Source organism: Phalacrocorax carbo, chromosome 6 (assembly GCF_963921805.1).
Source record: "Phalacrocorax carbo chromosome 6, bPhaCar2.1, whole genome shotgun sequence".
Classification (NCBI taxonomy): domain Eukaryota; kingdom Metazoa; phylum Chordata; class Aves; order Suliformes; family Phalacrocoracidae; genus Phalacrocorax; species Phalacrocorax carbo.
This window is the reverse complement of record NC_087518.1, coordinates 35881087-35896683: the sequence shown is the minus strand read 5'-3', so window position 1 is coordinate 35896683 and position 15597 is coordinate 35881087. Positions and strand designations below refer to the sequence as shown.

General features: G+C 55.8%; 1 protein-coding gene across 2 annotated transcripts; it reads right to left on the bottom strand.

Annotated features, from left to right (window-relative positions):
• Positions 1-314: 314 nt before the first annotated feature.
• Positions 315-15418, bottom strand: OLFML2B (olfactomedin like 2B). 2 transcript variants are annotated; one of them, XM_064454718.1, is made up of 8 exons: positions 15063-15418; positions 13792-14055; positions 10176-10283; positions 6373-6549; positions 4357-4585; positions 2811-3356; positions 2223-2399; positions 315-1888 (listed from the first exon to the last, which is right to left on the bottom strand). In XM_064454718.1, the coding sequence occupies exons 1-8, from the start codon at positions 15204-15206 to the stop codon at positions 1287-1289; spliced, it is 2247 nt and encodes a 748-aa protein (XP_064310788.1). In that variant the 5' UTR covers positions 15207-15418; the 3' UTR covers positions 315-1286. The 2 variants fall into 2 exon arrangements, with proteins under 2 accessions (XP_064310788.1, XP_064310789.1); XM_064454719.1 differs by having other exon boundaries at positions 2811-3359; positions 15063-15397.
• Between the last annotated feature and the right edge of the window lie 179 nt (positions 15419-15597).

Sequence of the window (15597 nt, the reverse complement as noted above, 5' to 3'; positions counted from 1 at the left end):
TGCACCAGCCACCCCATGAAGTGCTCACCCAGCACTTCAGGAAGAAGAGGCCATGAGGGGCCTTGCCACAGCCCCTAGTGACCTGAGGGAAACTGCAGGCATGACAGAGCCAAGCCCTTCTCAGGGCTGGACATGGCCAGGCCATCCTGTCCTGGTGCCAGGCCCAGGCAGCCTAAAGCTCCCCCACAGGTACCCTACAGCCCTGCCTTTCTGCCACTTGGTGTATAAACCAGCACTCCCCAAACCAACTAACACCCACCCAACAAAAACCCCTGTGCATTTCCATGCACCCAAAGAAAGCCCCAAACAGCTGCAAAGGTACTTGATCTTTTATTATTAACAGCAGGTAAATACAAGATGCTGCTGGGCTAGAAGGGCAGGGGCTGTGCCTCTGTGGGGGCTCCCAATGGCCAACAGCCAGGACCAGGGCGGCAGTGAGAAGGCACACGGGCTGAGACCCTGCGGGAGACAGAGCAGCAGCAGAATGGGGAGCAAGGGCTCCCCCAGCCCCCCACCCAGGCAGCCCAGCAGAACAGAGCCTTCACCCAGCAAATGCCAAAGGTGGCTAGTTTGGGTTACAAAATGAACAAACAAAAGCCATCTACACATATTTACAGTGTCCCCCTGCTGCTGCCAGTTCACTCCAGACATGAGTCAGGGCTTGGGGTGTGCCCAGCCCCCCAGAGCAGGTTGCAAAGCGCAGAGCCCCGGCCAGTGGGGACAGTCCTTGGCATAAGTGCCAGCACCAGGGGCTGCCAAAGCTGCACTTGCAGCCCCGTTGTACAGCAGGATCTCCGAAGGGCCTGTTGGCCATCAGCTGGGAAGACGGTCCCGAGAGATGGGACATTCCCACGGGACATGCACCCCCTCCATCAGGAGAGGCAGACATCAGAATCCTACTGGGACCTGGTGCCTGCAGCAGAAAGGCCAGCTTTGCACTGGGTTCTGGGTCACTTGCTGATCATCTTTAGCTAAAAACCTCATCAGGAGGACTGTGTCTGGGCCACCTCCTCCTCTGCCAGCAGGTAAGCCGGGTCTGCCCTCCTGAAGGAGGGCCTCCTCCCTGGGGGGAAGGAAAAGCAGAAGCAAGGTTACAGCAAAGACAAAGGGGGTGGTTCTGGCCTGGGGATCGATCTACAATCCACCATAAAAAAAAAAAAAAAACAAGCTTGAAACAAAATCCATCATTTACTCTTTGATTTGTACAAAATAATAACAACAATAAAAATAATAATAAAAGGTGCTGGTGGCCCCTGGCTCGCAGTGCCCCACTATGGCAGGGGGTCTCAGTAGGCAAAGATGACATGGTAGGTGACTTGGTGCCCATTGTCCCAGGCGTAGAGCAGGCGGTCCTTGGGGTTATAGTCTATCTGCGTGGTGTAGGCGTACTCATTCTCAAAGAGCAGCCGGGGGATGATCTGCGTGTTTGTGTGCGTGTCAAAGGCATAGGAGATGTTGGCGTTCCTCTTGTTGTAGCTGTCAACTGCGTACAGGACCCCGCAGATGACAAAACAGTTCCCGTAGAAGTTCTTCCGCAGCCCTGTCCGCCACGTGGTCTCCTTCTGGGTGCTGAGGTCAGCTGCATTCAGCTTGCTCAGCACAATCACCTCCTGGTTGAAGCCTTCGTAGCTGATGGCCGGGTAGATGACCCATAGGCCATTCTCATCTACAGCGAAGTCCACGTCCGAGTGGCCCCGCCACCGCCACGGGGTAGACTCCTCATAGGCCACGTCATGCAGCATGGCCCAGGCAGCCACATACCGCTGCTTCAGGTCATATTTGATGATGTTGCGTGTGAAGGCCCGGTTGTAGTAGAAGGAGCCATTGTAGACAACATGCCCTGTCCCGATCCAGCTGTACGGGAGCTTGTAGGAATTGCTCCAGCGCCCTGTGAAGCAGAGACACCTTGCTAGTGAGAACCTCCCTTTTACCGTGGGGTTGGTGGCCTGGCCACAGCAACCCCCAGCACGCTCTGCCCCTCACCCTGCCTGCACTCTCTCCCAGCCACCAGCCACAGCCTGGCATGGTGACAAGCAAGTCCAGAACCACTGTGGGCAGCCCAACCTGCCTGTGCTGTGAACCCCACATGCTGAGTACCGGTTCCCAGAAGGGGGGTCCCCAGGCAGAGCATCCCACCATGGTGCAGCATCCCAGGGAACAGGGGTGCTACTTGGACCAGCCAAGTAGCGACCAGCACAGCATCAAGGCTGGTGCAAGCCCACCTTGCTTGAAGTTGTCAAGGTTCCTGAACTCCACCAGTGTGTTCCCGTAGTAGTAGTTGGTGACATAGATCCGCTCCTCCCGGGCCAGGGGGTCCTTCATCCAGGCCCCCTCGTTACGCCCATAGGTGTTCTGGGTGGTGGGCCCAGAGATGGTGGACAGCGTGTCCTTGCAGCGCCCTGCATGGGCAGAGAGAGGCTCATGAGGCCTGAGGCAGGGCAGCCATGCTCTCCCGACTCCTGCCGGTGATCTGTGGGCATCACCCCCTCTCCAGCTCCCTGCCCACCCACCAGGTACCCCTGCTGCCTTGGCCTGGGTTCAGCCTCACAAGGCCCAGCAGCATCAGCCCTATGTCCCTGCCCTGACTGAGACCTGTCCCCTGGTCTGTCTCCAGGGAGGCCTCTTTCTGCCCCCAGTAGGTTCCAGAATAAACACGCAAGTAAAATCTGTTGCCCCAGAAAAGTGTTTGTCCAGCCATCATCTCCACAACACCTCCCACCCATGACCAAATCCAGACATGCTGTGCTAGCGGGACACACTGTGGGCACAAGTCAGACACCATGCGCAAAGCTAGACCTGCAGGCACTTACCGATGATGTTCCTGATGTCCTCCTCCTCCAGGGCCTGCTTTGGTGTGGCAGGAATGGTGGGGCTGATCGGTATCGTGGGGGTGCTTCCCTGTCCCCACGTGCCTGCGCTGCTCTCCGCGGCAGGGCTCGTCTCCACGTCACTCAAGGTCCCAGTGGTGGTGGCCATGGTAGGGCTGGGGACAGGGCTGGTGGCTGTGGCCAGGGTCTCCATGGCTGTGGCCACCACTGTGCTGGCAAAGGCTGCCGGTAGCTGTGGTGTCCCCTCCTCTGCCAGCCTTGTCGGGGCAGTTGTGGTCTCTGGGGTGGGTGTCAGCCAGCTCACAGCGGTGGGGTCTGGCGTGGGCCCCATGGACGTGGCTGGGGACAGGGGCACTGTGGCTGTCGCAGCTGTGTCGGCAGCCGGCGGAGTGGTCGGGTCACTGCCAGGGGTGGGCGGCCATCCCACGGGGGAGGGCTTCCTCACGCCCTCACCTGCCCGGCTGCTGGGCCTCAAGAGCTGGTCCTCGATCAGCAGGTCCATGGTGTTGTCCCCACTGAACAGTTCATCTGCTGCCAAACACAGGCATGGATGTCAGCCCCACAGCAAGGGGGAGCAGGTCCCCTATGGCCACTCTCTGCCTGCCCCACCGTCCACTTCTCCAGCTTTCTTGTACTAAATTAATGTGATTTTCCTCTTAATTTCCAGCCGGAGAAAGGCTGTATGATCAGCAGGGGCTGATGGTGCCCATGTTAGGTCAGTGAGACCCCATCACTTCCACGTCCACCACCTCAGGCCAAGCAGAGCAGGAGGTGATGGACCACTGTTCAGTCGCGCCAGCTCCCAGAGACAAAGCAGGATGGAGACAGCTGTAGCGCCCAGCCAGATCCCACCCACCTAACCCAGGCTGCCAAAGTGAGTGCCTCACCCAGGGCACAGGACCACCAGTGTCCTCTGCTCCTCCTCATCTTAGGGATCTCGCAAATCCACGCATGGCTGTGCTGGCTGGCCTCGCTGCTGAGCCAGCTTTGCACAGGGAGGGCACTTGCCTTGTTTGCCCATGTTGCCAGGCGCTGCCAGGCACTGCTGGTCCCTGGGGGCTCGGCCCCCTGCTCAGCCAGAGCCATGAGCAGCATCTTGGTGAGCTGCAGGGCAGCCAGCCGCAGCCCTGAGCTGCCTTCTGCCACCCCAACCACTGCACAAACCTGCTGGGAAGTCATCAGGCAGGTGGATCTGCAGGACTAACACATGTAATAAGCTTGCATTTACTTTCTGGATAGGTGTTGATGCTGGGTGTTTTAAACTGAAGCAGTGACCTATTTCCTTAGCTACCAGGGATTTTCCATGGAATAACACTGCACTGCTCCCCTGCACAGGGCTTAAAGGCTGCACAGCAGTGAGGGACCAATCATCCCACCTCCTCCTGCCTCCAAGCCCTCCTCTCCATGGTAGCCCCACACGCTTTGCCCCCACGTTCCCAAGGGACAGGGCAGGACTCAGGGACAGATGGTGGCTTTGCTGCACAACACAGCCAGCTGTCTCACTGGATGCGGATTAAACTCAACTCACGTTGCTCCTCAATGTCATTCTCCGACTCAGTGGACTGGGCTTTGTAGTAGGTGACTCCTCGAACAATGGTGGGCTTGGAAGGAGGTCGGCTCCTTATGTGCAGCTTCCTCTGCAAGAGCTGCTTGGGCTTCTCATCCTCCGGAGAGAGATGCAAGTCTGGGAGGGACTCAACGGAATTGATCTGCTGGGAGATGGTTTCATCTTTCAGGAATCTTTCTTCATATTTGCCCTGGAAGACACGCAGGAAGTTGTTATGGGATGGGCCAGAACAGCCGTGTTTTGGGGGACAGGGCAGGTCAGGCTGGCCAGCCAAGCGCTGGGAAGGACACTCTGCCTTCCCTCCTTTCTCAGGGTCAACCCCAGTCCCTTCTGCTGTGGGAAACACCCCAGGAGACAGCGTGGATGGCAGACCAGTGTTGCCTCTGCCTGACCTTGGTGACCTGCAAACCCAGGACTCAGTGCTCAGTGAGGTACAGCCTATGGGATGCAGGTCGTGAGGGCAGAATGGAGGGACCCCAGGGCAGCGTTAGCAGGGTACACCCCTCACTGCAACTGCTCGCATGCCCACCCACCAGACATCTTGCATGCCAGGGACTGGTGCTGGTGGCTGGTCCCTGGTGCGTGACAAGCTTTGGTGGAGCGGAGGGGCTGAGGACACCTTCCCAGCAGGACGGGGAACCCCCCAGCGAAGGGACTGGGGGCTCCGTGCTGAGGCAGCCACCAGCTGCTGCAGCTCATGCCTAAAGGATTTCATCTCATTAAAGGAAATTGGAAAGACAGCCCAAAGGTTGAAGCGGTGCCCATTTGGCTGAAAAGACGAACCCAGGGCTCCGTTGCAGCCCTGCTGCAATTAGCAGCAAGAAAAGGGGAACATTGGGAAATTAGGTCACTTCGGGTAATAAAAGCCCTGCGTTTCGCTCTCCTGCCTGGCCAGGCTGGCCCCTCTCCAGCGGGCAGCTGAGCCCCTGCTCAGGTTACGGCCTGGGAAGCAAGGGGAGAGGGGCTGGGAGTGCTGCTGGATACCCTCTGCGTGGGGCATGGCCGCCCCCCAAGCAGAGTGCGCTGGCATGTCGTGGTCAGTGCCATTTTCCCACCCACCAACCCCCAGAACGTGCATGGGAGCCCACCCTTCTCCTCACTGGGGCTCGGGGAGACCACTCCTGTGTAGGACCAGCAATGCTTGCTCTCAGCTGCTGGGGGAGCAATGCGCAGGCTGTCCTCACCCCCAGGAGCTGAGATCCCCTGTTTGGAGCTGGAATTGATGCAGCAACTATTCCCCTCTTGTCCTGACACCTCCTTTGCCCTTGCAGAGAGGGCCCTGGGGTAAAGGCAGGATCCAGGAGCCACTCAGTATGCACCAGAGCAGCGTGAGGCCACCCTAGATTGCACCACGAAAGCGGCAAGGTCAGGACACCCTGGGCAGGCCTTTTCCCAAAACACCCCTCTCACCCCTCTCTGGGACTGCACAGAAGCTGCTGCCCCAGGCAGACGATGTACCCAACACTGGACAGACCACAGAGCCCACCACAGTCTGGGGCTGGGTGCTGGAGCCAGCAGGATGCCCAGATCTCCGCCTGGAGCCTGACAGGCACAGGAGCTGGCTGAGGAGGGGTAATTCCCCAGGAAGGGAGGGTGACAGGATATCCCTCCACTGAGCCCCCAAGCCCTGCTAATGAAAGGCTCTGAGTTTCCCAGCACTTCCCAGCCGGCCCCGCAATGACATCACTCTTTCCAAGCAGCACGGCCGCCGCTGACCTCAAAAACCAACAAACCGACGGGAAGGGGGGAGGCCCAGGGAGCAGCGCACTCCTGTTGCCTCCTACGTCCTGACGGCAGCTGGGCTGTGCCGAGAGAAGCAGGCTGGAGCCAGAGGCATGAAAACAGGGTCAGTCAAGCCGAGAAGAAAATAACCCTGGGCCGGTGGCCTGTTGGGGGCCACATCCAGGAGACACCCTCTGGGCTGGCTTGCGTGGCGGCAGCGACCTCAAGCTGTGCAACCCACTGTGGCGGTCATACCTCTGCGTGTGTGTAGGCAGCCTCGGCGTCCCGCTGCAGTGAGCTCTCAATGTCAGCAAGGCTGTTGGTAATGAGGCTGGAGCAGTTCTCCCTGTCCCTGTGGAGGTGATCCTGTGGGCCCTCCTCCACGTTGGCTCCTGCCCAGGGGCCTTTCTGTGTGAAGTTCCTCGACATGCCCTAGAAAAGCAAGACAGGAGACTTTTCTGCACATAAAGGCAAAGGATGCTCCATGAACCCCAAACCACAGCTCAGGATCCAGCAAGCTCTGTGCTCCCATCTTGGGCTTCTCCATGGAGCCGGGCACTTCAGCTGCTAAGAAGGTGCCCCTGACACCAGCTGGATCCAGAAACGCCATCCCTGGTGCACTCATCCCAGCTCCACTCTTTGCCACAGGGCCCCATGGAGTGGGAGAGCAGCCTTGAGGTTCTTCAGCCATGCTCGCTGGCTCATGGAAGGAAGAAGAAAGACAACCAAAGCCCCAGCCTCTCATTCTTTGCCTACAGTAGCAAGTTCACCTCCCATTTATTAATCCCAGTTTCCTAGCAGGGTCTCATCCTGGCTGGCCACTGCCTGCCTGACCCCCAAGGTAAGTCCCTGAGGTCAGCATCCCACTTGTCTGGTTTCTGTTCTCCCTGTCCTGCCCTGCTGCCTGGCCACACAGCACCTGCATTCAGGGACTGCTCCTCCCCACCACCCTCCACTCCCACAGAAAAGAGGAGAATCTGGGGAGAAGAAGAGAGCCAGTGACCCTCAGAGAGCTGTCCTGGGACTGGGAGGGAGCTCGGGCTGGCTGCAGCTCGTCGGGCAGCCCAGGGCAGGCAAACCCCTTTGTGCTTCTCAGTCCCCCAACCATAGGCACACCTTGCCACCAAGGGGCTGTTGCAGTCTCTGCTCATCACTCCTTGGTCTCTTACATCTTAAAAGGCAACTGCTTTGAATATGTGGCACATCAATCAAAGCATTTTTGCACAGTGACTGGGGACAGTTCCCCCAATCCTTCATTTTTAATCTATCCTGCCATTATTTTCTCCTAAAGCCCACTGTGACCACCATCTGCGACCTCAGAATCACCAGCTGATGCAACAGCTGTTAGCTAAAGACAAAGCAGAGGAGCTGCCTTGCTAGCGAAGGCTCTAGCTCTGTGGACCAAGTATTTCAAGGGATTGAACCCTGACTGACACCATTTGTGTAAAATACCTTGTTATACTGGAAACATGTTGCAATGCCTTCTCATCTCTGCAAAAATACCGTCCTGAGCTCAGTTAACCCCCAACTGCCTCCATGGACATCTGAGCTCCCAGTCTTTACCCAGGAATTAATTGTGAGTCACAGTTTTATCGTGCAATTTTTAAGGCTGAGTCAAATAACGCAGGGACTTTTCAGCAAGTATTTTGCTGTAGTAAGAAAAGGAACAGGGGATCTCATGGTGCTGTCCTAGGAGCAGTGCAGGAGCAGAAGCAGCTTCAACACCTTCCTCCTTTTGGGAGGATGGCTGATTCCAACAGCCTTGTGCCCTTTATCACTTATTCTGTGTAATGTTTGGCTTATGACCCTCTTAGGGATAAAATCTGCCTCCCCTTGAGTGGGGAGGCACCACCAAAGCCTGGCCTGTGATGCTGCTTGAGGCCGCTCAGCTGCTTTGCTGGGGAGCAGCTGCCAAAAGCCCACCTGCCTGGGAGGCCGATGCTTTGAAGCCATGCCAGGCTCTTGTTCAGCATCTCAGCTGTCTATCGTTTCAGATCCCATGGCCAATGCAGGGTGTGATCCTCCTCCTCTCAACAGGAATTTATGTGCTAAGCCCACAGCAGGAAGTATTTCACACCTGCTGCCTGCACGAGCTCTGCCCTGCCCCAGCGGCACTGGGAAATCTCCATCTAACCCAGACCTCTCCTGTCTTTCTCCATCCTGTCCAAGTGATTACAGGCAGCTTCAGCTGCTCGTTACATGATCCTGCAGCCCTGCTTCTGGGAAATTGAAGACCCAAATCTGTGAATTCTCCCCTCCTACACCTTCACTGCTCCATCTCTGACCACACTACTTCAGCCAGGCTGAGCTTTCTGCCATCTCCCTCACTGCGATGGGCTGCAAGCAGAGCAGCGCACTGCAAGGTCAGCTCAATGTGCACAAAGTGCCACCAGCACTGCTCATGCTGAACCCCCGTGCAGGAACCGGCCAGTAGACAGGGCCACGCTGGTACCGAAGAAGAGCGCGGTGGTACCTGCATGTGAAATAACCACTTGTGTCATTTGCCAATGACAAGTTTGTCAATCCAAACTCCTAACGCTTACGTTACCTTAGCCTCAGACTCAACCATCAGCAAGGTCATTTAGGAACCTGCACTCCCCACTCACTGACCTGATGGGCTGTGTCACTCTGGTCTGACCAGTTTAAAGGTGATGACGTCTAACAGCATCATTTTCAGTCAACCAGTTTCAGGGTGAGACAAATTTGTGGACCACAGATCCATAAAGGATACTAAAAAAGGGTTGTCTCCCCATCATCCCTAATCCAGCAACTGTGGAAGTTAAATAGGACTAGTCCGTTGCTCAGTCCTGATGAGCCCAGCTAAGGGTGCCGCCGGGCAGAGCTCACCCCACCGCCAGACCCGTGGCTACCAGTGCCGCAGCAGCAAAGCTCCGCACCGGGGACAAGCACCACGGGGCTGGCAATACAGCTCCTGCTTCCCTCCCTCCTCTCCTCTGATTAGCAAAGACTAGGCAGCAAACCCAAGTAACAACTCGGAAACAAGCTAAACCACACAAAGAGGCTGGGATTGCAAACAAAATCCTTGGTGCTTTATTATTTTTAGACCTCAAAACCCCTTTTCCCCCCTTTTGGGTCAATCACAGTGCTTGGAAAGCAGAGTCCCCAGGCAAGCGTGCTCCTCTCGGCTGTCTCCTTCCTGACCCCAGGATGGAGCACGCCATGCCTTCCCAAAACACTTTGCAAGTGGAATTTTGGCTTTATAAATCATCGCCTCTCAGCTCCTGGCTGCAGACAAACAGGACTGCTCCGCTCCGACAAGAATGTGGAATTACTGTCCCAGATATGGACCATGGGAGAAAACTCCAGTATTTAATCTGGCAACCTGTTGCTACATAGCTGAGCACAGCTCAGCAGACTGCAAACCCTACGTTGTACTAGCCAAAGAAATATTAAACTGTATGGAAGTGAAAATGATTTCACTGGCAGTCTGCTTTTTAAAAAAAAAAAATAAAAAAAATGCGGCACTTTATCTATCTTTTTAGCAGTGCTGAGGGTTCAGCTCTTTTTAAACACAGGCCAAGATGTAACTTGGTCCTTAAGGAATTCGACCTCCTTGGCTACCAGCTGTTCCAGTGAGCATGTCCCGGCACCAGCCCTGAACTGCTCACCCCCACATCAAACAGCACAAAAGCACCTGGTTGAGAGCAACTATCACGCCAGCAGAGACAAAGTGGAGAAGAGGGAAAAACTTAACAGCAGGCCCTTTGGACCCCAAGGAGATGCTGGTCCTGGTGAGGCCACAGCTAGGATCCCACACCCGGTTTGGGCCACGAGGGATGAACTGGAGAGGGCATGGTGAGGCTGACAGGGTGGTGATGCCCTGGGCACTGCCTGCGAGGAGCAGTAAAGATCTAGTTTGGAGAGTCCAGTCTGGTCTAGTTTGGGCAGTCTAGTTTGGTCTAGTTTAGCTTCAGCCAAATAGTTAACATTTCTTCCAAAAGGAACAAGGCTCTGAATGCACCAAAGGTAACGAGTACTTATTTGAGGCAAGTCGCACTGAAGGCAACAAACTCAAAGGAGAGCAGGACTCATCTTACCTCCTCAAGCTTTTCCACCCGGCCCACCAGCTTGGTTGTGACCGAGTGCAGCTTCAGAAGGTCCAAGCCATAAAAGGCACTTTCCAGCATCTCGATGATGGAGGACAGCTGCAAGGCAAAGGGAACACACCGTCAGTCAAAGGCACTTGCTATAAAGTACCCTGTGTGGTTTCTGTAGCCAAAAGGTCAAGGGCAATGCATGCATCTGAGCACAACAAGTTTATTAAAATGCAAGTTTTTCCTTACACAGCTCTGCTGCATTGCTGCTGCAGTCAGGAGCGCGGCATGCAGAGCTTCAGGGGTTCCAGAGCATGTTTTGGGTACTGGGGATTAGTAAGCAGAGCAAGGAGGAGCACTGCCCTCCTTGCCAGCTCTAGGCAGGCTCTTTCACAAGCCCAAAGGCTTAGCTACCAGTGACGTGATTGGCAACAAAAGAGGCAACAAGCAAACGGCAGCTCAAATAAAAGTGAATTTGACATCAGATTTTGAGTTTGTGCCATCCTGTGTTTTTTTTCCTGGAACAAGAAGAAACTTGTTAAAAAATTTTAAAGTGTTCACAAATGCAAGATTGAAGTAACTGAAATTCAGTGCCAGCCTGCTAACAGTTTGCTTCCCTGGAGAGCAACTTTATCAAAGGGATGCTGCCCTCTCCTTCAATCACCCATTTCAGAAATGCCCTGTATTTAATTAATCTCCTTCCTGCAGCAGGAAGAGTTGCATCCCTGCAGCTTGCCCAGCACCAGCCCCTGCTCACCAATCCTGGGGATCCAGACAGCAATACCCTCATTCTGAATTTCATACAGTTCCTGGTGCTCAGTCTGCACAGGACAGCACCAAGCCAGGCATGGGCTGGTGGGGAGAGCTCCCAGGCCATCCCCCGCCTAAGCTCTCACACACGCCTGTTCCCTCCAGTCCCACATGTCCCTACACGTACAGCGTGGTACTGCAGACCTTACAGCCCTGATGGTTGAGAAGTATTTTCAATGCGTGGGAATTGCTACAAGGCAGTGACATTTTCTCCCAGCAGCTACAAACTGGTCAACAGAGCTCCATAAACACTGGAGAAGTACAGGCAACACTGCTGGCAGCGCTCTGAGTTTCCACCCCAGCCTCTGCAGTCTCCCTGTGGAGCTGACAGCAAAGGAAAGATTTTTTGGGGCCAGATAAAATGGCAGCATTAAGAGACAAGGACTGTTTTATGGCTATGCATCCACTTTCCACCAGGAACTGGACCGAGACAACCAAGACAATGCACGCAACTTGCCAGACAGCCACTGGAGACATGCGCTTTCCCTCCAGGCTGGATAATTTCCATCAACACACAAAGGTTGCAGACTTTATTAACCACCTTCCAAATCTTTCTGAGCACAGGCTCCTTGCGCAGACCCTGCATCCAAGACCCCCAAAACATATGCTGCGCCTACAAGCAGGGGAGCAGCAAGCTGCAATTTCACAAAAATATATCTTAGAGTCAGCTACCCCCACCCACACCAAGTTGACCCTCCCCAAAACACCCTACGGATGCACACATCAACTCACTATTTCCTTCCCTTCACCCACTGCAGACTTCGGCTCTCACTGTCTGAGGGTCCATGCATTCCCATTCGACCTTATTAAAGGCACAGATTGGACAAAGACCTTCAGCTGGGATACCCAGCACAGCCATAAGGCACTGTGCTGGGGTGTCCCCAGGATACCCCTGCTCCCTGGGCTTATCCACTCTCTTCCTCACCATTCTCCTGGGGATGCAACCTCCAGCCCCACCCATCGTAAGGGAGGGCTCTCATTTTGGGCAACTTCCCACAGCTACGCAGGGATTTTGAGTCAGAGCATAAGAAAGCCTGTTAAAACACAACAGACATAGAGCACAACTACATGCATCCTGCTGCTGGGCCAGGCAAGAGCAAGAATGATGCTCATCAGACCACCAAGGAGACTAAAACCCCTGGGGCTGTTAGGAACAACAAGGTGGCCTGGCCTGTCCCTCCCTGCGTGTCCCTCCTGGCCCCCCCAAGGAAGAGCATGGGAGCTGCTCCTCATGAGTCACATAAGAACTGGAGCTGTGTCCCTTACTGCCTGCTGGCTTTTTCTATGAGAGGTTGCTGTTCCCAGCACACCCGACCCCAAGAGGGACTCCGCACTCGGTGAGAAAGCAAGCCTGTTTTCACAGCTCCCAGGGTTTGACTTTTGCAACAAAGAAAAACCCCACGTGTGTATATCTGGATAAACCTTGTGAAATTGTTTGGCCACAGATCCTTGCGAAATGAGCGGGGGAACCTGGGCCAGTTCCTAGAGGACAAGCTTTCACACCACAGCTGGCTGTGAGCAGCTCCCCAGTGGGAAGAGGCAGAAGGAGCCAAGGGCACAGCTAGCCACGCCACTCTGTTCCTCCTGGAGGCTGACCAGCCCTGGAGAGGATGGCAAGAGAGGTATAAGCTGCTGGTGGAGGACCTCTGCCTGCCTCCGGGTGAGGTACTTCAGGGGCCACTCTGTCACCCTGGAGGGTGTCCCCTCCCCTAACCACAGCTCCTCATCCAAGGCAAAGTGAGACATCCTGGCTTCTCCTGCAGACAAGGGACCACCAAACAACTTCAGACCGGGATGCCTCTTTCCCTGAAATGATGGATTGTCTGCCTGTGCCTGTTTATCTTCCCTAGCTGCAGGGACACTTGGACAAGGAACTGCTAACTGTCTGCAGTCGGACAAGAAGAAACACATCCTTGAGCTCCAAATTAATTAGAACAGACCCGTTGTGATGGCCCTGGCAGGAGGCTGCCCCGCAGCACCTCGCAGGATGCCTGCCTTCCCACCTGAGCTGGCACTAATAGCACGGCCACAGGGTACGTCCTATCACCACCCACATGAGTGCCACCAGCACGAAACCTTCTACTCTGGGGATTCCCCAGGGCTGGACCGAGAGAGTGACCCTTTGGGGGGGATTTCTGCTGTCCTACCCAAAAAACTGGGAAACTTGGTAGGGTCTGATGGCAGCTGCTAGACCAGCAAAAGTAAGCATCCAAGAAGAGTCATGAGCACTTAGAACAAACACCATTGTATTTAGAAAAGACATACATATTATCAAAGAGATAAAATGCTAAATAGTGTAGAAGCATCAACATTAAAAACAACAAAACCCATCCTGCCATCAGCCAGCTGTATAACACACCCTCACGCTGACGCATCAGTGGCTTTTGGCCCATGGAAGCCAAAACAGCTTTTTGCGTGGGTCCTCGGGAGTCCCCCTCTGATGGGAACAAGACCTGGCAGCTGCTGAGTAGAGCAGAGTTGTCCCTGGGGATGCTTACTGCTGGACAAAGAGCAGGGAGCAGCCCAGTCCCTCCTGGGCTTCCAGCACAGGCAGCCACAGTGGACCCCAGGCAGCACAGGATAAATCAGGCAGTGTGTTGCTGAGTGAATCATCAACTGCAGCTGCTTGAATCAATCCCTTAAGCTGAGCTTGATTTTTACATAAAACATGCAGATATAAAAGTAGCTATGGGAAAATTTTTTTAGAAAAAAGTTCAGGAAAAAAGTTTTACAGAAAAAGCACAGAAAGAAAGGTCTCAGAAGATCTCCCCCTCCCAGAAAACGCCCCAAATTAAAGCTGCTCTCCTACCTTCAGGTCACCGCTCTCTGCCTCCCGCAGCTTCTTCAGCCTGAAGTCACCCTCGCAGGGATTGAGTGCTGATGGGGGGGCCACACATGCACACTTGCAGCTGGGTCCTGACGTGATGGTTTCCACTGTGTAGAAGTCCTCCGCTTTGAAAGCGCCTTCGTTAATCCTTTGGCAGGCACCGCGGCCCAGGGGTCTGACCAGGCATTTGCACCGGCAGTCAGAGCCTTCAGACACCGCCTTCACCTTGTCATAGTCACCTAACAGCTGAACACAGGTCACCAGCAGTTAGCAAACTTCTCATCCTCTGCTTGTCCAGCAAGGGACAGGGACACCCTGGACCTCAAGGTCCAAACAAGGACACTTTGGACACCCTGAACCTCGAGGAAACTGGTCAGCTCTTCCAAAATCCGCTGACCAAGAAGTTTTCTAGAGAGTGCAGAGCTTCCTGGACCCTACCTACAAGGGGAATAAAAACTGGCTTCTTCCAACAGGGTATTTTTTTATTCCACTTTGCATAAAACAGACCTAGCTGCTTTGAATTTTAAACGTGACAATTTTAAATACAAACCCCATCCTGCTGTCTTTTAATGTTCTACATCCAGTAGACCCAGTAAGTCACCTGCTACCCTGAGCAAAATTCCTTTACGTGGGCAAACAGGGTAAGGGTGCGCTGGAAGGGCAACTGAAAGCCACCCTATAAGCAGCGTAACCTGGTGGTGAAGCAGTATTTCTGATTAGCCCCATACAATGCCAGGAATTTCCTTTACAGAGATTTGCAGACAGAGCTTCTGAAAGCCCAAGCACAAAAATAACTTTGACGGTATGTTTCCAATAGTCTCCACGTTAGCTATTTCCGAGGGCAGATAATAGCACACAGTCTGATCGGCCAAATCTAACAGAAACCTCACCGCATCCCACTGGCGGGGAAAGAGCCTGGATCCTGGATCCCTCCCCGCTGCACACAAAGAGGCTCCACCAATTCCCCTCCCAAGGAGCTCCCTGGTTTGTTGAGTCCCCGCAGGGCAATAGTAGGATGGTGACTGCGAACTGCTCCCCCTCAGACTGCAGCGAGTTCGCTGCTCCCCGGGCGGGGAAACTCCCTGCAGCTGCACTCACCCAGCACCTCCGGTGAGCGCACAGCATCCTCCCGCCCCGCCGAGTGCCCACGTCCAGCACAGCCCGGGGTGCGCCCAGCATCCCCCCGCCCCGCCACTGCCCGGCCCCACGCCGCGGGTACCCAGCGCCCCCCGAGCCGCCCCGCACCCGGGCACCTGGGAGAGGATGTTCTCCTGGTTGTCCGCCTCGTCCTGCAGCGGCTCGGCGGAGGGCCCGGCCGTGCCGGCGGGGGGGAGCCCTGCCCGGCAGCCGGCGCCCAGCGCCGCCAGGCAGAGCAGCAGCGGCAGCGGCCGAGCCATGGGCGGGCGGCGGGGCGGGGGAGCCGGGACCGGGACCGGAGCCGCCGCTGCTCGCTCAGGTGCGGCGCAGCGGGCGCGGGCGGGGCCGGGCCGGGCTCCCGCCCCGGTCGGTCTGTCCTTCCCTCCCTCCGCGGCGGGACGGGCCCTCGGGCGGAGCCGAGCGGGCGGCGGGGCGGGACCGGGGCTGCCCCGGGAGGCGCTTCCCACCTGCGGCGGGGGGTCCCCGCAGCCCACCCCCAGCCCCCGGGCGGGGCGCGGGCCCGGCCCTCAGGCTGCCTCCGTGGGATAGGGCGAGCCCTGCCCCGGGGGGAAGGCCGGGGGGGGGACTCTCGGGCATCGTCCCCCCAAAGCAAGTCGCCATGAGGTCCCGCACGTGGGGCTTCTCTGGTGG